This window comes from Pan troglodytes, chromosome 17, assembly GCF_028858775.2.
Source record: "Pan troglodytes isolate AG18354 chromosome 17, NHGRI_mPanTro3-v2.0_pri, whole genome shotgun sequence".
Classification (NCBI taxonomy): Eukaryota; Metazoa; Chordata; class Mammalia; order Primates; family Hominidae; genus Pan; species Pan troglodytes.
Window position 1 is genome coordinate 69,206,301 of NC_072415.2, and position 25,929 is coordinate 69,232,229.

A 25,929-nucleotide genomic window follows, 5' to 3' on the forward strand; every position below is an offset into this window, starting at 1 on the left:
TTTAAATTGCAACCTGATCCTTTCCCCCAGACCTCCCCATTCAACTTATCTGCTTTTCCTGTTGTCATAGCACCTCCATCCTTTAGGTACTGTATAAATTATCTATTATGTCTGCCTTCGGTAGAATATAAGCTTCATGAGGGCAAGAATCTTTGCTTGTTTTGTTCACTGATGTTTCTCAAGTGCCTAGAACAAGGCCAGGTGCATGGTAGGTGCTCCATAAAGATTTGTGGATAAATAAATACAATAAAGAATGCATAATGCATCCACGAGTGAGTGAATGAACCAAAGGTAATCTAGGATCAGAACTGTGATGATCTAGGACTTCTAAATTTAAAACTTTGAGTTATATTCCACTCATTTCCACTTAACCTTGGCCATGTCAGTGAACCTTTCTGGGCCTTTGCTTTCTCATGTATGAAATTAGGTGGTTATGTATTCATTTAATTAATATCCATTGCAACCCAATTATGGTCAAGGCATTCAAAGATACTTCCTTGCATTCAAGTGGTACCACTCAAAATGCAGAATTCAGCGGCCTCAAAAGTCCCGCCTCTTCCAAGCCCCGCCCACCGCAGTGCATCTTTAGGCCCCGCCCCGATTCGGCTCAGCCCGCCCCCAGCGTAGAGGCACCACCTTTCCTCGCTGCAGTCATCCAATAGCCAACATACACGGCTAGGTGATTTGCCAGCGGGAGTTAGGTGTCCTCTTGGCGCCTGACCAGAGTCGGGAAATTCAGCTCCTCTTGAGTAGTCCCTTCCCCGAGTTGCCCCCCGAGGTATGCGGGGTCACTCGCTGCTCGATGTTCCCTCCGAAGGGTCGGACAAGGCTCCGGAGCCCTGTAGCTGCCCTCCCTAGGAGCCCCGGGTCTTCACTGGCCGAGGTGCCCACCCCGCAGCATTCTGGGAGTGGTAGTTTTCTTCCTTCAGGTTCACTCCTGGCTGGCCAGTGCCCAAGACTAGCGAGACTACGATTCCCAGACGCCCAAGCGAGTCGCCGGTCACGTGGCCGCAAGGACGCTGGGCCGGTGGGCGGGGGCCGGCAGGTGCTCCGCAACCGTCTGTGCCACCCAGAGCCGGCGGGCCGCTAGGTCCCCGGAGACCCTGCTATGGTACGCGCGGGCGCCGTGGGGGCTCATCTCCCCGCGTCCAGCTTGGATATCTTCGGGGACCTGAAGAAGATGAACAAGCGCCAGGTGACGGAGGAGGGTGGTGAGCGCGCCGTGGCCGGGAGCGGCTGTGCTAGCGGGGAGTCGGAGCTTCCCAGTCAGGGCTCCGGCAAGGGCAGCTCCCAGTGACTGCGGCCGGGCGGCCACCCGAAGCTCCCGCGCTGGGCTCTCAGGCCTTGGGTTCTACGCCTACGTGTGGGCATGGGTGTGCACTTCCTTGCCCTGACAAGAGCACAATTAGGGGAGGGTGCAGGAAAGGGGAGAATAGAAACCCCGTGCCATGGAATGTCAAATGTGGTTGAGAATGCCACAGCCACGCTTGTGGGAGAGATGACTCGGTGAGCGACAGCTCTCTGCGCGTATTTGAAGGGCCACCCGGTGAAGAGGGAACCGATTTCTCTGTGGGGCTTCAGAGGCCTGACTGCCCGCAGGTGGAAGAGGCAGAAAGGCAGACGAGAGGGAAGAACTTTCCTACAATGGGAGCTGTCCAGCGATGCCTCCCAAAGCAGTTTCTTCCCAGCCTGGGCAGTTGTTTTTCCCCTGACCGTGGGTCGGGACTAAATAATGCTCCTTGTGCCTAGAGAGCTCACAAGCTGTGCGCAATCATTGTGGACTCAACCAGTGTTCCCAGCGGGATTCCAGAAGCCTTCTCTAACTTCTGAGATGGCTGCACTCTGAATATAGGAGGCAGTGTAGGGTCTTTGGGCAGCTGGGGTGGTTGAATTCCCTCTCCTTTGTGAGAGGACCTCAGAGGAAAACGTTCCTCTTGCTCTCTTTTTAGCCACTTATTGGCCATCATCACTGTCTTTGGGTCCTTATCTCTTCACTATAAGGTTAAGAGTGAGTAGGGATTGGAAAGGAAGCCCTCTCAGTCAGGAAAAATACGACTATGTAGGCTTCTAGGTAGAGAATTTGGGGGACCTGTAGGACCTGAGTATCACGGTGGATACTAATGCCACTATTGCTACTAATAAATTGTGCTAAGAAAAATGGGACCTTCCAACCAGGGAGTTTTGATTGTCTTTGAAAATGGTATTAATCCTCATTATTTTGATGGCATCCAGTTTCATTTGCTCCATCATGTTGAGATGTGGGGTGGTGCCCATGGGAGGTCACAACTTACTCCTTTAGGCATATGTGTTTTTTTCCCTCTCACTCTCCTCCCCCTTCCCCAAGTAGAATTTCAGACTAGTGCAGTAGTGTGGGAAAGTTTGATAATTTCTATTTCATCAACCGTGTTTAGGATGTGGTAGTGTCTAGGTGTGCAAAGCTGATAACTCCTGTTTCTGGAAGATGAGTTGTAGTAGAGATTATCACCAGCTTAAAAAAGTAACTGCTAATGTCCTGAGCATTGATGCTGTTCACAAGAATATCCTCCAGGAAGTAGAGCTTTGTTTAAAAATCTAGACTTAATGGCTGGGTTTTTAAAGTGTCTCTAAAATTGGTACTGATTACTGATGGCTATAATTGCAGACTGTCAGAAAAGGCCCTCTGATGAGTGTATTGATCCCTAAACCAGTTTGCCCTTTGAAAGATCAGCATGTTTTTGCTCTCAGCGATAAGGCCTGCCAGTAGCTGGCTGTATTGCCTGTTTTGCTAGTCTTCTAATTAAAATTCAGCAAGCTCAAATCTACTGCTTCTTGGTACTTTTTAAAAAAGCTTTGTCTTTTTTTTTTTTTTTTCTCTTCTTCCCTCCAAAATAGCATCTTATGACCCTTTGTCAGGCCTGCATGCTCCACCAGTCTTGAAAGCAGGACCTTCTTTCTCTGCTGCCCCTGCTTACTAAAGCAGGACCCACATGCAAGACAAGGGCTCTTTGTTTCTGCAGTGAGGAAGAGAGGAAGAAATACAGCTACTGGCAGTGCTGCTGCTGTCAGCCAGAATATTTGATCTGAAATGTTTGCTTAAAACTCTTAGACATTGGCTGTTTCATCTTTGGTTGACAATGACTGAGTATGGACTTAGTTCTACACTCTGCTGTGAGCATTAAGTGCTGAGCATACAAAGTTGGTAGGCAAAGGTGAACAACAACAAAAGCACCTGTGAAACATGGTGGTGGTTTTTTTTTTTTCCAGACCGCAGTCAGCTTGTCAGTAGTTCAATCAAAATTACTTTTCTGGATTCCAGGATTTTATGCCTAGAATCTGATTCGTAGGTTTCTTAAAGTTAAGGTGTTAAAAGTGTGATCTGTGGTTTCTTAGTTTGATTTTTATATTTTTGTGTATTTGGACATTTCCTTAGCAGGTAGATGGCTTGCTCAAAGGAAGTTTTTTTGAGGAATTGATTTTGCTTTCCCTTAATGAACTTTTCAAGCATGGGAAATTATACTGGAAAATATATTCTTGGTACGAGGTCTTTACTGGCTAAGTGGCAAGATTTTATAATTTGCTTTTATCGGGGTGGAGCCAGATGACTTGAAAACTTGTTTGAAAACGGCAATCGTTGTTTAAAACCATGGTTTGGGGCTTTCCTCATCAGATCTGTAATTCATAATGAAACAGCGGTTATTTATCAAATCCTTTAAGTCAGGCAGAGCCGGTGGGGAGGTTTTTGAATGTAAATTCCAGTCAACAGCTTCTGCTTTAGAGTGACGTGACTTGTAAGGCTGATTTTACTTTAGAAGCAGTGTTTTGTTGTTGTTGTTGGAATCTCAATATTTATTGAATGAAGACATGAATGTTTTATCTCTTCTAATGGCTCACTTCTTTGCATTCTTAAGTATTTGCTTTGTGATCTTTGATTTTTTCCGTTATGCTCTTTGAGCTTATGGTGAAATGGTGTAAAGGCTTTGATTGTTTCATGGCAACTTTCTGGTAAATATTCTTCATTTGATGAGGGATAAAAGACTACATGATGGGTACAGTGTACACTGCTCCGGTGACAGCTGCACTAAAATCTTAGAAATCACCACTAAAGAACTTAATCCATGGAACCAGAAGAAGCAATGGTTTAACATATTATAGCCCAACACTTTGTCAACATCTGCTTAGCACTCCAGTTTCCTTTTTCACTCTCCTGGGAATATAGTGATAGTTTCATAATTTGCTATTGACACAGTAGCCAAGTCGCTTTTAAAAATGGTGTGTAGGCTGAGTGCAGTGGCTCACGCTTGTAATCCTAGCACTTTGGGAGGCCGAGGCGGGCAGATCATTTGAGGTCAGGAGTTCAAAACCAGCCTGGCCAACATGGTGAAGCCCCGTCTCTACTAAAAATATAAAAATTAGCCGGGTGTGGTGGTGCACACCTGTTATCCCAGCTACTCGGCAGGCTGAGGCAGGAGAATCACTTGAGCCAAGGAGGCGGAGGTTGTAGTGAGCAGAGATCGCGCCATTGCACTCCAGTCTGGGCAACAGAGTGAGACTCTATCTCAAAAAAAAAAAAAAAAAAGTGTGTAACTTTAATGTTGAATTATATTTATTTTCCTATTTTGATTTATTGCACCAAAATACATTAACAATTATCTTAATTCACTTATGTCCTCACTTTCAGTTGTATCCTTCATTATTGCCTCAAATTACCTATTTTTACAGTTTTAACATTAGCAAGAGACAGTTTTGAGCTCTGCTTTTCCTACATCAGTCAGAGTTTGTTTTCAGAATAGAGAATAGTTTAAAGAAGAAAAGTCAATGACTCATAATTTCACTATCCTAAAATAGCCTCTCTTAGCGTCTTGGGGCATCTCTTTGTATTTGTTTTATCGTTTGGTGAGATCCTACTGCAGCTTACATTTTTCACTCAACATACTGTGTTTGGTCATGTCATTAAAGTTCCTTTTTATTTTCCTCCCCCAACCCAACCCACTTTCTCCTCCACTCCCATTAAGTTCTTTATGCATTGTTTTAAATAGTGGAGTAATCTGCCATTTTCTTTTTCTTTTTTCTTTTTTTTTTTTTTGAGATGGAGTCTTGCTCTGTCACCCAGGCTGGAGTGCAGTGGTGCAATCTCGGCTCATTGCAACCTCCGCCTCCCGGGTTCAAGCGATTCTTGTGCCTCAGCCTCCCGAGTAGCTGGGATTACAGGCGCATGCACCACCATGCCTGGCTAATTTTTGCATCTTTAGTAGAGATGGGGTTTCACCATGTTGGCCAGGCTGGTCTTGAACTCCTGAGCTCAGGTTATCCGCCCACCTCGGCCTCTCAAAGTGCTGGGATTACAGGCATGAGCCACACTGCACCTGGCCCCACTTTCTACTCAGTTATTTCCATATTGTTGCTCATTTATTTCCTTTTCCACATTATTAGAATTAAGACTGTAATAAATGTCTTCGGGCCATAATTCTCAACCTGCCTTTAGTTTATACTGAATTCCTAGAAGTAGGATTACGGGCCAAGAGTAACCTCTTAATACTAATGCCAAATAGCTTTCAGAATGGTTTATCAATTTGTATCCCCATCACAGTGTATTCTTGCCAGCACTAAGTATTAGTATTAACAACAACAACAAAAAAACCAGACACTTTAAATTTCTTAGGCAAAGGCTAGGTGTGGTGGCTTACGCCTATAGTCCCAGCACTTTGGGAGGATTGCGTGAGGCTAGTATGTTCAAGACCAGCTTGAGCAACATAAAAAGACCCCATTTCTACCAAAGAAAAAAATTTAGAACTACCCAGGCATGCCAGCACATGGCTGTAGTCCAGCCACTTGGGAGGCTGAGGTGGGAGGATCCATTGAGCCCAGGAGTTTGAGGCTGTGGTGAGCTATGGTTGCACCACTGCACTCTAGCCTAGGCCACAGACTGAAACCTTGTATCTTAAAAAAAAAAAAAAAAAAAAAAAAAAGTTGCTAGAAACAAAAAAAAAGGAAGGGGTTGCAAGGAGGGTAGAGGCAGGATTATTGGTTTGAACATTTTTTATGTTTATTTACTACTTGTATTTTCCTTTGGAAAATTATAGTTTTAAGCTTTTACCTTTTTCTGTTGGAATTTTAGTGTTTTTCTTATTGCTGATTTGTTTGCACTCACCATTAAAGATGTTTATTTTATCACTATTTATTCAACAAATTGAATACTTAACTTTTTGCCAAACCCATGTTGAATCTTGAGGATACAGCTATGAGCAAGGCTGAAATGATCCCTACTTTTGTGGAATGTAAGGTCTAATGCAAAAGACACACTAGGTAATTATATGCTTAATTATGATGCTGATGAACGATATAAAGAAATACAGGATGCAGTGAGAATATATAATAGGAAGACCTAGGCTGGCCAGAGTGGAGGTTGGCAAACCCCATTGCACCACCTGTTTTTGTAAAGTTTTATTGGCACACGGCCATGCTCTTTCTTTTACATATTGTCTATGGCTGCTTTCCCGCTACATTGGCAGGGCTGAGTAGTTTCAATGAGACTATGTGACCCGTAAACATAAAATATTTACTGTCTAGCCCTTTACACAAAAATTTGCTGATTTCTGGTCTAGCCGGTCAGGGCAGGGTTCTGTTGGACACTGACATTTAAAGGTGGATGTAAAGGTGAGTGTTTGGTAAACTAAGGGGTTCAGGGAGGGAGCCTTCTGGGTAAAGGCCCTGAGGTGGAAAGAAGCAAGTGAGGTGGAAGCATGGACAGGTAACACCAGTGCAGCTGGGGTGAGGCGAGCTTCACAGGCTGAAGCGGGGCTGCAGGGTTATATCAGACAGGGCCTTAGAGGCCATATTGTAGTTTAGTCTTCATCCTCAGAGTAGTGGGATGCAATCAAAGGGCTTTAGGCAGGGCATAGACAACCAGGTGACCAGATGTGCATTTGAAAACCAGTACAGTCAAGCACCATATAATGATGTTTCCATCAATGGTGGACTGCATACATGATGGTGGTCCCAAAAAATTATACCATGTTTTTACTGTGCCTTTTCTATGTTTAGTTACATAAATACTTACCAGTGTGTTACAGTCGCCTGCAGTATTCAATACAGTAGCATGCTGCACAGGTTTCTAGCCTAGGAGCAATAGGCTACATCGTATAGCTTAGGGGTATAGTAAGCGACACCATCTGGGTTTGCATAAGTACACTCTATGATGTTCAAACAACAATAAAATCACCTAACAACGCATTTTTCAGAATGTGTCTGTCATGAAGTGGCGCATGACCGCCCTGAGTGTAGCACAGAGAATGGATCAGAAGAGGTGTGCATGGGCATTAGGAGACCTGTCATGAGGCTTCACAGCAGCCTGATGGGCCCCGTTGGTGATATGATGAGAGTGGCAGCAGTGGGAATAGAGAGACCTGGACAAACTCCAGATGTGTTTGGAAAGCCAGAATGTATAGAATGAATGGGTAGGGGGTGGCTCCAAACAGCAGGGTGATAATAATGTCATTTACTGAGAGAAGGATCCCTAATACTGAAAGCTTTTGGAGAAGGTAAGTTTAATTTTGACATGTTGAGGATGGGGTATCTTTAAAGACATCTAAGTGGAAACGTCAGGTAGGCAGTTGGAAGTCTCTGAATTGGGAGTAGTTAGCCTGATGGGACCAATGCCAGCATTCAGGTAGAGGAGGAGGTTCAGGTAGAGGAGGAGCAACTGGCAGGAAGACAAGAAAGTGGTGAGAAGTGGATGGCATGCCATCCTGGAAGGCAGGGGCTGAGGGTTTGAAGAAATGATCATGTGTGTTGAGAGCTGCTGGAAGGTCAGGTAAGGTGAGGGCCGACAGTTATCCTTTGGACTTAGTGAGCATGTGACTGACTATGTAGGTTGAGGACTGAATATAGATGGTGAAGAAGGGGAGCAACTTGGGGTAGACACTGTTTTGAGAAGAGCTGTGAAGGAGAAGAGAGTGTGAAAGCTGGAGGAGGATGTGAGGTGGAGGAAGGGTTTGCGATGGGAGAGTCTTTAGCTGATGGGAGGAGGAGGTATAGAGCCGTGATTCAACTTCCACTGCACCTCGGAATCACCCCACCCCTCCCAGTGATCCAGCTAGTCTGGGATGGACTTTCCAGGGCTTCCCCGATGATTCTGAGGTGCAGCCAAGGTTGAGAACCAATGGTATAGAGCAGTGGTTCTCAGCTGTGATTCCCACTCCAGCAGCTTTCGTGTCACCTGGGAATGTGTCTGAAGTGCAGTCCTCAGGCATCGCCAGCTGATCCTAGTGCACGCTGATGCTTGCGCTGCTGCTGTAAAGAACTGTCCATACACTGAGAAGTCAGAACCACGTAGAACCACCTGGCAAGTCTCCATTTGGACTTCCCGAGTGTCTTTCACTCCGACTTTTCTAGGCCTTGTGTATTTTAAACTGTATTTAAACTGTGTTTAAAACTGTATTTTAAGTTGTACTCAATGCTCAAAAAGAGTTCATACCACCACATTCCATCTCAGTTAATATTAAATTTGGATAGTTGAGGAAAATGATGTTGCCCAGAGCCACGTGATCCAGGTCCTCACTCCAAACTCAATTCAAAAGTATGTTCTGGAAAGCTGGTAGGGAGCTAAGGTGGGATCTAACCCGTCTAATATCACTGCCTCCAAAACACTAAAACTATATTAATAGCAAGGAGAGTTTAGAAGTTATCAGTTACTCCAGGATACGCCCGGGAAAGGAAACAAGATCAGCCAAATACTAGAAGCTGGAAAACAGATGGAAGAATGGGAACTGGCACAGCCAGAGAAAGCCAGGATGTGAGCGGCACTGGGGGAGGCTGTGGCTCTTCAGGTTTGTGAGGCAGAGAGAGTCCTCAGAGACCCAGGAATTGGTGTCCCCAGAACTGAAGGTGAAGGGGAGGTAGGGCTGAAATAAGTTTGATTGGGTAGAAAAGCAGAGAAGCAGTGAGAACCCTCGCTCTCCTTGTCTTCCACCCAGAGGCCTCACCCTCCTCAGCAGAGGTCTGGGAGTTCATTCCCTGGAGAGGGGAACAGAAATCTCTGGAGGAAAAGCTGCCAGGCCTGGTGGGGGTTATGGCTCCCACCCTATAAGTGACTGTGCACACTGCATGCTGAGGGTATAAAAACAGAAGTGAGGGGTGAAGGACCTCAGGTGTACACAGAACACGGTCCTCAGGTGTACACAGAAGTGAGCACAGATGCCAGGAGAATAGGCACCTGTGGCCCGGTGGAAGGGGGTCATTGAACCAGAGACCCACGTGGGGATAGAGCCATTTTGGTTCTAGGGTGTGTTGCTGAGAGTGAGTGGTCCCAGTGGAGGGAAGATCTTTGGAGATGTGGATGGGGGCCCAGGAAGTGAGACAGCACAGTGTTAATGGACCACCCACCTGGCTCTGCAGATCACCCCAACAACTGCAGGGTTGTGAAGAGGAAGATTGAGGCAGGTCCCAAAGTAAGGAGGCTCCCTGGAGGGCGGTGCTGGCAATGCCGTGAGGGGCTTTGATTTTGAGTGGTGCTAGCCACAGCAGCGTTAGTCCCTGTTGCGCCTGGAAGGAAGGCGGATGTTTGGGCTGACAGGTCAGCTCCAGCCTGACAGGGTGTTGGCACATGGGCAGGTGTTGTTTTCTCCTTTAGTCACCAGGAGTTGGCAGGTGCAGCAGGCAGCTGTCAGCAAGGAAGAGCCTGTGCTTCAGCCCATGCCATGCTGCAGGGAGCGAGGCAAGCCCGGTGGGTCTAAACGCAGTGGTCTGAGGTAGATCGGGTGGGCTTTCACCTCCTTCTCAGAGCTGATGTAACTAGTGCTTATGCATCAACTCGTGTGACCCTCCCACCTGTGCTTTTTTTTTTTTTGAGACGGAGTCTTGCTCTGTCGCCCAGGCTGGAGTGCAGTCGTGCAGTCGCGGCTCACTGCAAGCTCTGCCTCCCGGGTTCACGCCATTCTCCTGCCTCAGCCTCCCAAGTAGCTGGGACTACAGGCGCCCACCACCACGCCCGGCTAATTTTCTTTTGTATTTTTTAATAGAGACGGGGTTTCACCGGTAGCCAGAATGGTCTTGATCTCCTAACCTTGTGATCCACCCGCCTCGGCCTCCCGAAGTGCTGGGATTACAGGCGTGAGCCACTGTGCCCAGCCCCACCTGTGCTCTTAACCAAATATTTGTTATTTACCTTTTAAAACATTTATGAAAAATTTAAACCTCCAGGTGTTTAGAGTTTCTGTTCACTGGTTTTAAAATGTCATTTTTAGAGCAGGATGGCCTCATTGCCAAGCACTATAGGACTCCAAAGCTTCCATTTGAGGTAGTTCTAGGTGAATCCACAGTGTGTGGATCTGGGTTAGACCTGTGCTCACCATGCTGCGCTGTGTCTGGGACTGGTCTGCATCGGGAGGCTCTGGTGGCAGGCCTTGAGTAGTGGAACTCTCTAGGGTATAAGGTGCTGGGAAATCCCAAAGAGGTGATTAGGGCCTCCTTGAGGCTTTTAACAAGACAAACCTCACAGATTGCTCTTTTTTTCCTCCCTTCTCTCTCACTTAAGGAGAGATGATATTTGCAAGTCTCTTTCCAGGGACAGAAGTTGAAATACTGCAGAATTTTGTACCTTGTGTTAGTTTCCTGTCCTAAAATCGTGTCTTTGAAAAAGTTTGATAACTGCATCTCCAGCTTCACAGGTTGGTGGATCTTCTGCTATTGGTTTTCATCGTGGTTTCCTCTTTTTCATTCCAGCTCTATTACCAGGTTTTAAACTTCGCCATGATCGTGTCTTCTGCACTCATGATATGGAAAGGCTTGATCGTGCTCACGGGCAGTGAGAGCCCCATCGTGGTGGTGCTGAGGTAGGTCCCCCAGGCTGGCCTCCAGCCTCCAGCCTCCATCACAAGGCTGCCTTGGGCCTGAGGAGCGGGGCAGCCTTAAGTGAAAACCTGCGTGACAGCTAAAATTCAAGATTTTAATTGGATAAATTATTAGTCTTTATTGATATCTATTTTGAAAATGTTTCATTTTTTTTCTGGCTTTTGAAAAATCTCATCTTTCTTAGTAGACATTTTCGAGCTTTAACCATGTTGATGCTCGTGTACCTAATCCATTTCAAATGACAATTTAATAATATGTGGTATTCCTGCATTATTTCTATACAAATTGATTTTTAAACATAACTAAAAATGTTACTTCATTTTCTTTGTACCAGACTGGCAGAGAGAGCCTGTATCCCCAGTGCGTAGCATTGTGTCTAGTATTTTTTTCAAGCTTCTTCAGTAATACTGGTGTATTGATGGCTACTATCTTCTTGAGACTATGATGCTTATAAAAGTACAGCATGTTTATTTTAGAAAAGTTAACATTAGAGTTAACTTCACACAGCCATAAAGCCATCCAAGGGGAAAAACTTAACATCAATTTGAAATCAAATGGCCGTGTTTGGGAACTGATAGGTGCTTCAAGACACTGTCTGTCCAGTGTGTGTTAGGTCATCAAATCTGTTGTTTTCAAGGTGGCATGGTAGGCTGTGGCAGTAACTTGGGCAGAGTCACAGCCTACCAGTGCAGGAGTTGAGGCTAGAACACAGGGCTCTTAGCTCCCAAACCAGTGCCCTTTCCCTCCACCAGGCCTTGCCACCACCTCGTGGGGCCATAGCCATGATCCATGCCTCACCAGGCCGCCCTCATGTGGTTGGCCAAGGGGCACACTTCTAGAGATCGCGTTTTCATGAATTTAGAAGCCTGAGGACAGCCTAGCTCACAGCAGAGCTGTGGGACCTCCGACCCACTCGTGTTCACACTGTGCTTTGGGGACGCCCCTGGGGTTGGGGTGGGTAGATTAGGAGTGGGGAGAAGGGAAGCACACTCATGGATTCAGGAAGCCTTAGCCTTGCTTCACATGCAACAGCACCACCTTCATGTCTTTTATGTGGTTATACTTCCTGGTAAGATTTCATGTGAAGGAAGGATTTTAAGGCTTTTTTTTTTTTTTTAAAGAAGAAGGAATTTAAAACCTCAAATTTAGATGGACCCTCTCCCTTAACAGATAAGAAACCTGAGGCCCAATGAGGCCAAGCCTCAAGCATCTCCCAGTAACTTTTGGCAGAGCCAACATTAGATCTGAGATTTCCTGGCCCTCCTCAAATCTCACAGACACACTTGCACACAGAAGGTAGTGTGAAATTGCTGCACTTAGGGACTTTTTTTTTTTTAAAGCATCCTTTGTAATGTTAAAGCAATTTGGTTTGCCAACATAAACCAATGACATCCCTAAGGGATGTGTGGTTTTTGGGGGAATCTGGCCCATGAGGAAAGCAAGTAGACATTGATATTAGTGAAACATTGAAAAGAACTCCTCTCCTGATAGGACATGATAATGACCCTTGATGTCCAACTTCAGGACACCTGTGGCCTCTGCAGTCTGTGCAGGGATCTTTTCCTAGCTGCAGTTCCCTTAAGCGTTACTTTTCTATCAACATCTTCCCACTGTATCTTCAGGAATTTTGTTGAAGGAGTAAAGATGAAGCCACAGATGAAGAAATTATCTTAAGCATTTTAGCTTTTTTTTTTTTTTAACGCTGAAACAATTATGTTTTATTTCAGAGAAGACAAAATAGAATTTCATATTGTGGGGAGGAAAAACTCAATTGTTTTGACTGTGATATTTTCTCTTAAGTCAGTTGTATTTCTAGCCCTTTTCCCCCATCATTCAGATTGGCTGATTTTGAATGCTTCATCCATGTCCATACTTAGTGGCACTGGTTTCACTTAAATGTAAACCTATCAGAAGGTACTTAGCGACAGGCTGCATTTCTCCTTGCCACCTTCTGCACCTGCTGAGATGTTCAAGGTGGGCCAGGCTGGAGGGGAAGGAGGGCCAGCTTCCCGAACTCCTGTTGGGAGCCATGGTTTTCTTTGTTTCCACTAGAGCACCACGGAGCTTCAGTGGTTCATTCTCCTCAGGTTCTTCCTGCTCAGCAGCCATTACTCATCCTTGGTCGCACAGCCCCCGTCAAGCTGTATTTCTAGGTCTTATTTTCTCACGTATTAAAACAAAGCATGAGCAAATATATATAATGAATTTTTAAAATTTCAGCTTCCTGCATATCGCAATTTACTTTGAATCCACCAAAGATTTTGGCACAGGTTTAAATCGGTATCATGTGGAATTATTTATTGACTTCCACAATAACCCAGTCAATGTTTGTTAGAATTGGGCTTTTGTAGAATATGGTGGAAAAGATGCTGGTGCAGGAGGCGAAAGACTTGGGTTCCAGTTTTGTCCCAGCCCTCAGTTTGGCCTCAGGGCGGGTCCTGCTCCCCAAGTGCATTCATGTGTTCCTCATTTCTTAAGTAAGTATTGCAGTATCCTAAGTGCTTGGAGTCTGCTCTAAAGTGAAGGGATTGCCCTAGATGATTAACTAGCTGTCAGCCTGCAGTTCTGGAGGAAAACACTACTATATTTGTAGATGCAGGACTTTTTTTAAAGCTAAAAATTGGTAGCTTTTACTTCAGAGTTGACAATTATCCTAGTTTCTTTTCTACCTGATACAAACTGCAGAGGGTCCTGTCAGTGCTCATGACATGTTAATCTCAGTAGAAGTCATTTCCTTTCGCACATGTTACCACCTTGAGCAGTTAAGAAGGAAGCCACATTGGCTCGTTTTATAGCTCCTGAGACCTACTTGACTATTGAGTTTCACCTCTGACATGTCTATTCTGATCGCCTTTTGGACACAGGGTAATGCTGATACTGACTTTGTGCTTCTTTCCAGTGGCAGTATGGAACCGGCCTTTCACAGAGGAGACCTCCTGTTCCTCACAAATTTCCGGGAAGACCCAATCAGAGCTGGTGAAATAGTTGTTTTTAAAGTTGAAGGACGAGACATTCCAATAGTTCACAGAGTAATCAAAGTTCATGAAAAGTAAAGAGGCTTTATTTCTTTTTGGTTTTGTTTTGTAAATTTTTGGTAGATTCATGGCTAATTAGAAACTAGTAAAAGCACTGGATTATGTTCTGAGTTCTGCCATTGACTCACTGGGTGACTTTGGACCAAATGCTTAACTCTTCCTGTAGGATGGGAGTTGTAGTAGTTAAACCCATAGTAACTCACGAAATGATTATGAGAATTAAATGAACTAATGTTTACTAAAGCAATTCAGGAACTTAAATTGCTGCACAAATATAAGGTATGATGTATTATGACATGTTAGTTATTTGAAGGAGCTCAAAGAAAATCAAGTCACATTGCAACAGAGGATGGTTTTGATATGAAAATTATTTTCTGAAATGCAAAAAAAGCTAGCTGTTTTTCTATGTTACTTTGGCCAAACTCATCTCATGATTTGGTCATTGCATATTCTGCATTACTTTTCCACCGCCCCATCCCCTACTCCCCAAACAGCCTTGCTGTTAATACCAGCTGTGACTTACTTATGAAGACCCTTTTCTGGAACCGGAAACATTTACTTCTTGCTCAAATATATAAAGTTACCATGAGAGAGTACTTCACATGATTAGTAAAAATGTTACATTTCATATACTTGGTTATTCATTTACCTTTATGCAGCTTAGTGTGGATTTTTATCTGTGTAAGTGATAGAATTAAATTTAGGTATGCATAGGTATGTTTTTAAATAATGGAGCATTTCTCACTGTGTATGTGTGTGTGTGTGTTTGAGTTTGAGAGAGAGCGATAACTGCTTGTACATATCTGGTATTAGATTCCCATTCCACTCACTGCTTCTTTTTTTGAGATGGAGTCTCACTCTGTCACCTGGGCTGGAGTGCCATGGTGCGATCTCTGCTCACTGCAACTTCCGCCTCCCGGGTTGAAGTGATTCTTCTGCCCCAGCCTCTCGAGTAGCTGGGACTACAAGCATGCACCATCATGCCTGGCTAATTTTTTTTTTTTTTTTTGAGGCTCTGTCTCCTAGGCTGGAGTGCAATGGCATGATCTCAGCTCACTGCAGCCTCCACCTCCTGGGTTCAAGCAATTCTCCTCCCTCAGCCTCTCAAGTAGCTGGAATTACAGGCATGTGCCACCACACCTGGCTAATTTTTGTATTTCTAGTAGAGATGGGGTTTCACCATGTTGGCCAGGCTGATCTCGAACTCCTGACCTCAGGTGATCCATCCGCCTTGGCCTCCCAAAGTGCTAGGATTACAGGTGTGAGCAACTGTGCCCGGCCCATTTACTGCTTCTTCACAGGTGTACCCCACAGATATTGATACTTATTCACTTCACATTACTCTAAACATGAGAACAATCCAGTTTCAACCTGTGGTGATACACTGGCCCTGTACTAACGGTTACGTGATGCCTACCTGTTAGATTCCTGAGGAAGAAGCATCCTCAGTCATGATGTGACAGTACTCGCACTGACTTACAATTAATTTCTAAAGATGACCAATTGTTCCAAGTTGAGGAAGTGTTGATTATTTGCTCTAATTTGCATGAATTATGAGAGACTGTCAGGATTTTTATCCTGATTTCCTTTATAACCGTGGCTGCAAATCAGCTTGCTCTTTTTGATATGGTTTCAAATCTTTGGGGGCTTTTGGCATTTTATCTCATTATAATAGCGCATTCTTTTTTCATCTGTCTTACTGAAAGAAGACCCTCTTTACAGCTCCATAATACTACAATATTATGTTTCTAGAGTCAAGGCTATCTGAGTACCAGTTTAGAATGCTTAAAATGAGTCCCACATGTCTCTTTAACACACTGGTGTTATGCCATTTGTGATTCTTGTTTCCTTGCAAATTTGACTTTATACTACCGTGGTCAGTGGTGAAGGAAATAATGCAGTAACAAATTCTGCATTTGGCAAGGAAAAGGAAATCTGAGGACAGCCTAGAGCACACTTGGATTTAAATTACTTTGTGCTCAAATCTGTGTGATCTAGGATCAAGTTTATGTCTAGAGTGAAGAGGAATAGCATTCATGTTAACAAATTGGTCTATGAGGCTGGGCGCGGTGGCTTATGCCTGTAATCCCAGCACTTTGGGAGGCCAAGGCGGGTGGATCACTTGAGGTCAGGAGTTCTAGACCAGCCTGGCCAACATGGTAAAACCCCATCTCTACTAAAAATACAAAAATTACCTCAGTGTGGTGGCTGACACCTGTAATCCCAGCTACTCAGAGACTGAGGCAGGATAATCGCTTGAACCTGGGAGGCAGAGGTTGCAGTGAGCTGAGATCGCACCAAGGCACTCCAGCTTGGGTGACAGAGCAAGACTCCATCTCAAACAAACAAACAAACAAATAAACAAAAAACCAAATTGTTCCATGAGGCCTAAGAATGAAAACAGTTCAAGTCCAACACAGGTTGTTAAACCAGCTTCATGTCCTGACTTCTGACCTATTCTGACTTGAGGTGAATGAAGTGAGTCTGGAAAAGCTCCTTGTCAGCAGCGTTTTTGTGTGTTATGAATCTGGACTTGAAAGAATTGCACAGTGGTGATTCACATGATTTTGCCCACTGATGAATGACACTAATACACTTGTTTACAGGTTAAAAAATGTCAGGTCCTAGTTTATTCGTCATTCCCAGAAGCCATGTGGTAAGAAGCAATTCTTCATTGTGTGCTGTGCTGGAAGCAAATTGTTGCCCTTGTGCTTGGTCATGCTTTTTGTTGTCAAGGATACTTGAGTGTTTTGGAATTTAAGTCTACAAAACTGTCATTAGATTTGTGCTTCAGTTGAATGGTTGTCTTAAGCAGTCATCTTAGACTAAAGGAAGGTCAGGTTATCTTTGACTGTTTTCCTAAATGCTCCTGTCTGACAGTAAAGTCTTGAGTAAACTAATATTTTTGTTAATGATGCTGTGCTGAAAATAATTTTTGAGAAGATATTATTTTGCTTTCCAGAGATAATGGAGACATCAAATTTCTGACTAAAGGAGATAATAATGAAGTTGATGATAGAGGCTTATACAAAGAAGGCCAGAACTGGCTGGAAAAGAAGGACGTGGTGGGAAGAGCAAGAGGGTGAGGATTCACCTTTAACTTATATAGAAGGTTATGAAAAACACTTAGAAATGAAGAAATTAAATCAATAGGCTAATGAGTCGTTAATTACAAATATGACATATCAGGAGAGTTTTAAGCAGTTCTAGTTTATCCTGTGAAGACTAAATACAACTTAGAAATTCCTAAAGACCTAAAATCTAAAACTGAACCCAATTATATTATCTATATGATGGGTTCAAATCTGTTTCAAAACAAATCCAGCCAGGCGCAGTGGCTAACACCTGTAATCCCAGCACCTTTGGGAGGCTGAGGCAGGAGGATCACTTGAGCCCAGGAGTTCCAGACCAGCCTGAGTAACATAGGGATACCCCATCTCTATTAATAAAAATTTAAAAAAATTTGTTCTAAAAAAAGAAGAAATATAAATCCTCACTGAGAGATTAGTTATTTGTGGATTTTAAATAACCATTACAAGAAAGTCTCCCAGAGATAACCACTGTTTAACATTTCAGGGAATGCTGTAGGTACTCTCTGGGCTGGTACAGATGTGTGTTATGCATATATATAATTTTACTTAGAATTTGATTATTTTTCACCCAACAGGAAGTTGGAAATAGCTTTTCGTGTCAAATCTACATCTGTATCTTTTTAAGTGGCTACAAGCTGTTTTATTGCGAATAATTATTTATTTAACCAATCCCCTTTTGGTGGACACTTAGATTATTTCCTATTTTTCGCAACTAAAAACATTCCTGTGATACATCTTTTAGTATTCATCTTTGTATAGTTGTCCAGCAATGAGTTCTGCTTCTGATTGACATAACAGAGAATGTATCCTCATTAAAAACCAAAAAAGGGAATTCTTCCCCTCTCTTGGCAACCCTTTTTATGTTTAACAGCCATTAGAAATGTTTTTTTATCTTACCTAAATCTCACTAGCTTTTTAAGGCTGGAGAGACTGGCTCCCATTTTGTCAGATTTAGCGTTATTAGTCAGATTGTGGCTTACAGCTTCTTCCTACTCCTTTAACCATTTTTCTTTGTTGCATTTTCACTTGAATATCTCCGGGGGGACCAGGAGGGCTTCCAGTTAGTCCATCCTGTCTTTCCAGACACTCTGGTGAAAGGCTTTGGATAAGAGAGAGGATGGAACTACTGATTTATAAAAGACTGGAGGGTACCTATGGGTGTGTTACCTTGTTTCCCATGAGCAGAGATGATTGAGACCTGGGTCCATCTGATTACATATTGCTGTTAATTTTGTGAGCATAATCGTTGGCTGGTTTATGCACTGAACCTCCTTGCTCTGGGATCATAATCATATTTGAGTATAAGTTATGGTATTCACATTTGTATTTGCTACCCAATACATTTATTTGTTATATCTGACAAGCACTGGGAAATGAAAATAATTATTTGCATTACAAACTCAGTATTCATGTACTTTGAAAGCTTTATCTAACAGCAGTTTTTATATGGGCTATCTGAATCTTATCTTCTAAATAAAAACTAGATTTGTGAAAGTTGCCTATTCTTTTTGTACAAGCGGCTTAACTATTTTAATTGTAGCAAGTGAAGACAACCAGCATCACTATCTCAACCCAAGTGCCTACTTAGAAAACTTGTCCTGGCTGCCAGTGCTGATGCTCCTTACTAATAAAGCTGTTTGAGACAGGGCTGAATACATCCTTACAGCCCCGGTCAGTGGCATTCCCTCGTACAATTCATTTCTTAAGACTGATTTATAGTGTTTTCAGATGTTGCCATCATCATGTTATAAGCAACTTTTATATCTCTTGCTTTTTATCCCACAATTTAGGTTTTTACCATATGTTGGCATGGTCACCATAATAATGAATGACTATCCAAAATTCAAGGTAGGAATTTATGTGTGTCTATATTTATTTACTTCGTTAAATATTGGAGCTTTTACTTGTGCAACTGTAAACAGGCAGTCTTCTTAAAACATGTTGCCATTAATAGGCCTGCAGAATATCTGTAGTTAACTACAAATTAATGTAGTCATTTAAAGCAGCAACACTTAAATTATTTAAAATAGCTACTTTCCCCTTGTATGTTCAGTGTTCTAATATGGCATTTATCTAATTGTTGCTTTTTATTATGGAAATTTTCATACACACACAAAAGTAGTACCATAAACCAGTAATGCTTACCTCTCAACTTCAACAAAAATGGTATCTCTCTCTCTCTCTCTCTCTAAATATATATATACACATATATGTATATATATACACACACATATATGTATACATATGTGTGTATATATATATTTTTTGGATGGAATCTGGCTCTATTGCCCAGGCTGGAGTGCAGTGGCACAATTTCGGCTCACCACAACCTCCGCCTCCCAGGTTCAAGTGATTCTCCTGCCTCAGCCTCCCTAGTGGCTGGGATTACAGGTGCCCGCCACCACGCCCAGCTCATTTCTGTATTTTTAGTAGAGACGGGGTTTTGCCACGTTGGACAGCCTGGTCTCGAACTCCTGACCTCAGGTGATCTGCCCGCCTTGGCTTCCCAAAGTGCTGGGATTACAGGCGTGTATCCATATTTTTTAAAAAAATCACTTGACAAACAATGGGAAACCTGCGTAGGAGTAAGCACTGCATTTGCTGTGTTTGTTCATTGTCTGGTCTTTAGTCCATCAGTATATTTTTGGGTTTTTGACCATAATGTAGCATTGAACAGCTCATTTAGAGAACAAGCCATGGGGGGAAGAGGTTTGATTCTGTCCTCAGTGCAGTATTTAACGGACTTCATCTGAATACATTTACAGACCAAATTTCTTTGTAGACCTCACAGTGATTTTCCATTGTGTTTTCTTTCCAGTATGCTCTTTTGGCTGTAATGGGTGCATATGTGTTACTAAAACGTGAATCCTAAAATGAGAAGCAGTTCCTGGGACCAGATTGAAATGAATTCTGTTGAAAAAGAGAAAAACTAATATATTTGAGATGTTCCATTTTCTGTATAAAAGGGAACAGTGTGGAGATGTTTTTGTCTTGTCCAAATAAAAGATTCACCAGTAAAGATGGTTTTCTTTTGTGGACTCTGATTTGAATCTGCTCAATCTCTCTGCCAATTGTGGGAGACTCTACACTGAGTCTGAGGGTCTGCACCACTTCAAGAACCAGGCAGGCTATTTAGGGCCTGGCTGCTAGTGGGGCAAGGCATGGTCCACATGTATAGTTGTAATGTCTGAGTTTCAAAAGTAAAATTCTTAATATAATGACATTTCTGAGGGGAAACAAAGGGGCCCTTAAAACAACACAGTTTCTTATTAAAGTGTAATCTGAGAAACTAAGAAAGTCAAAACCTTTTAGAAGGAAGGGATGTAATCTGCTTTGTTTTGTGGTATGATATATCTTGAGATAGTTTGTTAAATTATTTGAAAAGTGTTTAATTATTAAAAATGGTGCATACTCCTTTGAAAAGTTGCAAAAACTCCAGAAGGGTAAAAGTTGAAAATTGCAAAAACTACAAAAGGTCTCTTGCCTCAGTCTTCCCTTTCTACTTCCCAGGGATACCCACCATTAAATTAGATATTTGCACTATATATAGTCCTGCAGAGAAAGTAGACCCTCTTTCAAGTATTTATCAAGCACTTTTACCCAGCCACTGTCTGATGTGCTGGAGGTACAAAGTCCCAGCCCTGACGGAGCTCACACTGGAATAGGAGGAACAGATAACACACGAGCCTGTGATTTCAGGTACTGGTCATTGCTATGAAGAAAGATAAAGCATGTTAAGCAGATAGAGGGTGACAGAGGACACTGCTTTTCAGATGGAAGTCAGAGGAGACCTCTCGAAGGAGGTGACATTAAGCAGAGTTCAAAGAAATGAGAGGGAGTGGAGCACGTAAATCCCGGGAAGCGCATTATAGCCAAGTGCAGAGGCCCTGAAAAGGGAGCGCTGTTGGCGGGCTAGAGGGTTCTCACACTTTAAGGAGTACACAGCCACCTGTCTTGTTCACTGCTGATGTGGACTCAGGAGGTTTGGGGTGAGCATGACTACGCACTTCTAACGTGCTCCCAGAGGATGCTCATGCTGCTGGTGCCCACTTTGCATAGTGAAATGTTAGAGGAATCAAAAGGAGGCCAGTGATGTTTTAAAATGCACTCTTCAGTTTTACAAAAATGTTCTCTTTTCACCAAATACAATGATGTTGACATCCTTTCAATCAGGACTTACAAATCTACCTCATTCTTTTACGTTTGTTCAATTCTGATCTAAGAATTTAGGGGCCCTAAAAGTCACTTAACCACCTATGTGGCCTCCAGTGAGTTACTTGACTTCCCTCAGCCTCAGATGGAGGATAAGAACTGCACTTACCAAATGGGGCTGTCATGAGCAATAAGCCGCATGGTCCTTGACATGTCCACAGTATCCGCTCGATAGACGTTCCCTATTGTTGCTCATGTTTTCCCTTTCAGTGTAAACCTGTGTCACACCTGTATGGTTAATTTTCCTGAGTGAGCGCCTGGCTTGGTAAGGACCAGCAGGAGTGATCCGTTGGGAACAGCTTGCCCTTTAATCCTTTCTCTCTACTAAAATAGGCTATTGCAACAATAATGGACCTCATCCTGTTGAAATCAGCAAAGTGAAAGAAAAAAAGATTTACGGAATACTCTCTAAAAACATTATTCTCTTGTGCCCTTTAATACATTATTTTCTTAAGAAAAAATGGATTTTTTTTCCCTTACCTAAAACTGGTAGTTTAAAATGTTGGGTCAAAATCATATTATTTTATCATCTTCTTGGGCTTCTGTAGTTAAATTTTTAAAAAACTCTTATCATGGCTAAGCTTTTTGGTAATTCTTTGAACATGCCTAACATTCTGAAATGAGCTTTGCAAAGACACCTAAGAACCCTGACGGGGCTCAGCCAGTGCCATTGAATTGTGGATTTTAGCGACAAAGATGTCTTTTGACCTCCCTGATGCTGTTGGTCCTTATAAAATGGGAGTGATGGCAATTAATGTTGGATTGACGTTCTTTTATCTGGGGGTCTCAGTTGTAGCCTCAGTGTCTGGAACGTATCAACACGAACCAAGGATGTGTCTGAGCAGACAAAATCAGCACTAGAACATCCAAGCTGCTTGCAGTTTATTCATCAGGTAGAACCTCTTATTGGGAGCTTCTCAGTGTTCATGTGACACATTTCTCATGTGGTTACACAACTGCTTTTCCACTTTGCAGCAGCTTAGAAGCATCAGAGTAGAGGGTTTCTGGTAGACAATGGCCAGACAGGTAATACCCACTGAGAAGGAAGAATACAAACTATAAAAAACAGATGCAAGGATTTCAGGATGCTGCCTGGTGTATCCACAAAGGCGACACTGTGTTATAAGAAGACACTTAGGAAGAAGTTAAATGGCGTTTGCCATACTGCATTTGAGATCAATTTAGGTTTTCATCCAGACTGGCAAGTTTCTACTACGGGGTAGGGTGAGCTTCAGTTTTTTCAAGAGGTGAGTGGTGGAACCTCTGGTTGATTTCCTAAGCCACAGGCCTGAGTCCTGCTCTTCTACCCCTTTACCCCTTGACAATTAATATGTTAACATTATGCAAATGCTAGAAAAATAGAGCTCCTGCAGACATGCACAAACACTCCAACAACCAGACTGTGGACACTAAACCACCCCTCTATTGAGATTTTGGACCTGCCACTGTCCCTGCAAGTCTGGGCAAATGAAGCATTGTTGGCAAGAGGAAGACGCCTAACCTTTCTAAGTTAGCAAGGTAAGAGAATCTCTAATTTAGAGGAAGCAAACTTGGGCATCTGTTCTTTAAAAAAACCTCCCTAGGTTACTAATGTGTGGTCAGTATTGAGAACCACTGAGAAACAGACGTCTGCACACATTAGTTGAGAATAAATGTGATTAGGATGCTTGACTGTTCACATCTTCCTTCTCGGCTTCATGAAGTTATTTTCAGATTGCATAAGGAAAAAACAGAAACACACTGCATCTATGTGTCATCCTCTCGCCACCATTTCCCCCACTAAGATGATGCTAACCTCTGAATGGTCACTTGATTTCTAGGTGGGCCCTCATCTTACAAAGTAGCCTTTGGCCCAGGGCACTGGGCGATCAACTTAGTCTCATTCTGAGATTCTGGGCTGAGATCCATCCTTTACCACTTGTGTTCATCAGGTTTTCTTCATTTCTTTTCTTTTTCTTTTTTTTGAATCAGATTCTTGCTCTGTTGCCCAGGCTGGAGTGCAGTGGCGCGATCTTGGCTCACTGCAAGCTCCGCCGCCCGGGTTCATGCCCATTCTCCTGCCTCAGCCTCCCGAGTAGCTGGGACTACAGGCACTTGCCACCATGCCCGGCTAATTTTTTATATTTTTAGTAGAGATGCGTTTTCACCGTGTTAGCCAGGATGGTCTCAATCTCCTGATCTCGTGATCCGCCCGCCTTGACCTCCCAAAGTGCTGGGATTACAGGCGTGAGCCACTGCACCCGGCCAGGTTCTCTTCATTTCAAATGAGGAGTATGGGGTGGGGTAGGATAGAAGGAGGAGTTGGGAGTCACACAATGATTTAAGCCCTGCCTCAACTTACCAAACAGGGAATCTTTAACAAATTCAGACTCAGTTTCCCTATCTCCAGAATTAGCATCAGGGCAGGTCAAGAGTTTATTGGATGCCTGGATTTAATCAAACAGAGCTTTACTATTTCTTCTTCAAGGTCACTTGAGTTTGAGTACTTAGAATTAATTAAAGCCTCCCAATCCTCTTGAACACTCTTCTCTGTTGTCTGTGGTCATAAAATTCTACTCATATTTTCTCTGAATTTTAAATCTGCCCACCTAGATTGTTGCAGACATATCCTATGGCAGGGACATTTTTTCCCAGGGACCTTGCTTTTAGCTGCATGAAGCTTCAGGATGGTGCAGGGGGACAGAAACCTCTTTTACACTGAGTCTTGTTTCTGCGCCAGTTCTGTGCCGGGGGGTAACGAACGCTACCTACACACGTGCTGTGGCCAGGCCTTCTTCTGTAGGATTCCCTCTGGCCTCCCTCTGTTCTTCATTCCGTCACCCAAACACTGTCTGTCATCTGCCTCTTCTCAGGTTTAATGATTTCCCTACTAGTGTTTAGCTTCTGCCATACTGCAGGATATTTTCTTTAATAGGCCTTATTTTTTAGAGCAGTTTTAGGTTCATAGCAAAATTGAATGGAAAGTATAGAGGTTTCCCATATACCTCCTACCCCTACATAGGCACAGCCTCTACTACTACTTACCACCCCACTAGAGTGATTCATTTGTTACAATCAATGAACCTACACTGATGCATCATTATCACCCAAAGTCCACAGTTAACATTGAGATCCACTCGTTGTGCTATACATTCTATGGATTGGGACAAATGTGTAATGACATCTATCCTCCATCATAGCACCATACAGAATAGAGTCATGGCCATAAAAAATTCCCTATGCTTCACCTATTCAGCCCTCCCTACCTTCAACCACCGATTATTTTTACTGTCTCCAGAGTTTTCCCTTTTCCAGTACGTCATATAGTTGGAATCATGGTATGTAGACTTTTCAGTTAGGCTTTTTTTTTTTTCCCACTTAGTAATGTACATTTAAGTTTTCTCTATGTATTTTTTCTTTTTTTGTTTGAGGCAGAGTCTTGCTCTGTCACCCAGGCTGGAGTGCAGTGGCACAACCTCAGTGGTGCGGGTTTTTGTATGGACATCAGTTTTCAGACTCACTTGGGTAAATACCAAGAAACAGTCCACGATTGGTGGATCATATGGTGACTGTGTCTAGTTTCGTAAGAAACGGCCACACTGTCTTCCCAAGCAGGTGTACCATTTTGCATTCCCACCAGCGATGAATCAGCTTTTGTTGCTCTACATCCTCTCCATAATTTGGTGTTCTCAGTGTTTTGGATTTTGGCCATTCTAATAGGTATGTCATGATAGCTCATTGTTTTAATTTGCATTTCCCTAATGACATATGATGTTGAACATCTTTTCATATTTATTTGCCATCTGTATACCTTCTTTGGTGAGGTGTCTGTTCAGGTCTTTTGCCCTTTTTTTTGAGACAAAGTCTCACTCAGGCTGGAGTGCAGTGGTACCAAGTAGCTGGGATTACAGGTGCCTTCCATCACGCCCGGCTAATTTTTGTATTTTTAGTAGAGACAGGGTTTCACCATGTTGGCCAGGCTGGCCTCAAACCCCTGACCTCAAGTGATCCGCCTGCCTCGGCCTCCCCTGGGATAATAGGCATAAGCCACCAAGCCTGGCCCCATTTTTAAATAGCGTTATTTTCTTACTGTTGAGTTTTAAGAGTTCCTTGTATATTTGGAATAATAGTCCTTTTTCAGATGTGTCTTTTGCATGTATATTCTCCCAGTCTGTTGCTAGTCTCATTCTCTTAACATCGTCTTTTGCAGAGCAGAGGTTTTTTAATTTTAATGGAGTCTTGCTTACCAATTATCTCTTTAGTGGATCATACCCTTAGGGTTATATCTAAAAAGTCATCACCATGTCCAAGGTTACCTAGATTTTCTCCTGTGTTATCTTCTAGGAGTTTATAGTTTTGTGTTTTACACTTAGGACTGTGATGTATTTTGAGTTAATTTTTATAGGTGGAAGATCAGTGTCTAGATTGTTTTTGCATGTGGACGTCTAGTTCTTCCAACACCATTTGTTAAACAGACTATCTTTTCTCCACTGTATTGCTTTTGCTCCTTTGTCAAAGATCAGTTGGTTATATTTATGTGGGTTTCTGAGCTGTCTATTCTGTTCTATTGATCAATTTGTCCATTCTTTTACCAATACTACCTCGTCTTGATTACTGTAGCTTTATAGTAAGTCCCCAAGTCGGGTAGTGTCAGTCTTCCAGCTTGCATTTTTTCCTTAAATATTGTATTGGCTATTCTAGGTCTTTTGCCTCTCTCTATAAACTTCAGAATTCGTTTGTCTATACCCACACCGTAGCATTTTTATTAAGTGTTTACGTCTGGA

At 43.0% G+C, this 25,929-nt stretch overlaps 1 protein-coding gene across 1 annotated transcript; it reads left to right on the plus strand.

Moving 5' to 3' along the window:
- Positions 1-599: 599 nt before the first annotated feature.
- Positions 600-19,973, plus strand: SEC11C (SEC11 homolog C, signal peptidase complex subunit). Its single transcript, XM_016933813.4, has 6 exons — positions 600-1,195; positions 10,699-10,808; positions 13,727-13,876; positions 16,825-16,944; positions 18,745-18,802; positions 19,773-19,973. The coding sequence occupies exons 1-6, from the start codon at positions 1,109-1,111 to the stop codon at positions 19,824-19,826; spliced, it is 579 nt and encodes a 192-aa protein (XP_016789302.1). The 5' UTR covers positions 600-1,108; the 3' UTR covers positions 19,827-19,973.
- The last annotated feature ends 5,956 nt before the right edge of the window (positions 19,974-25,929 follow it).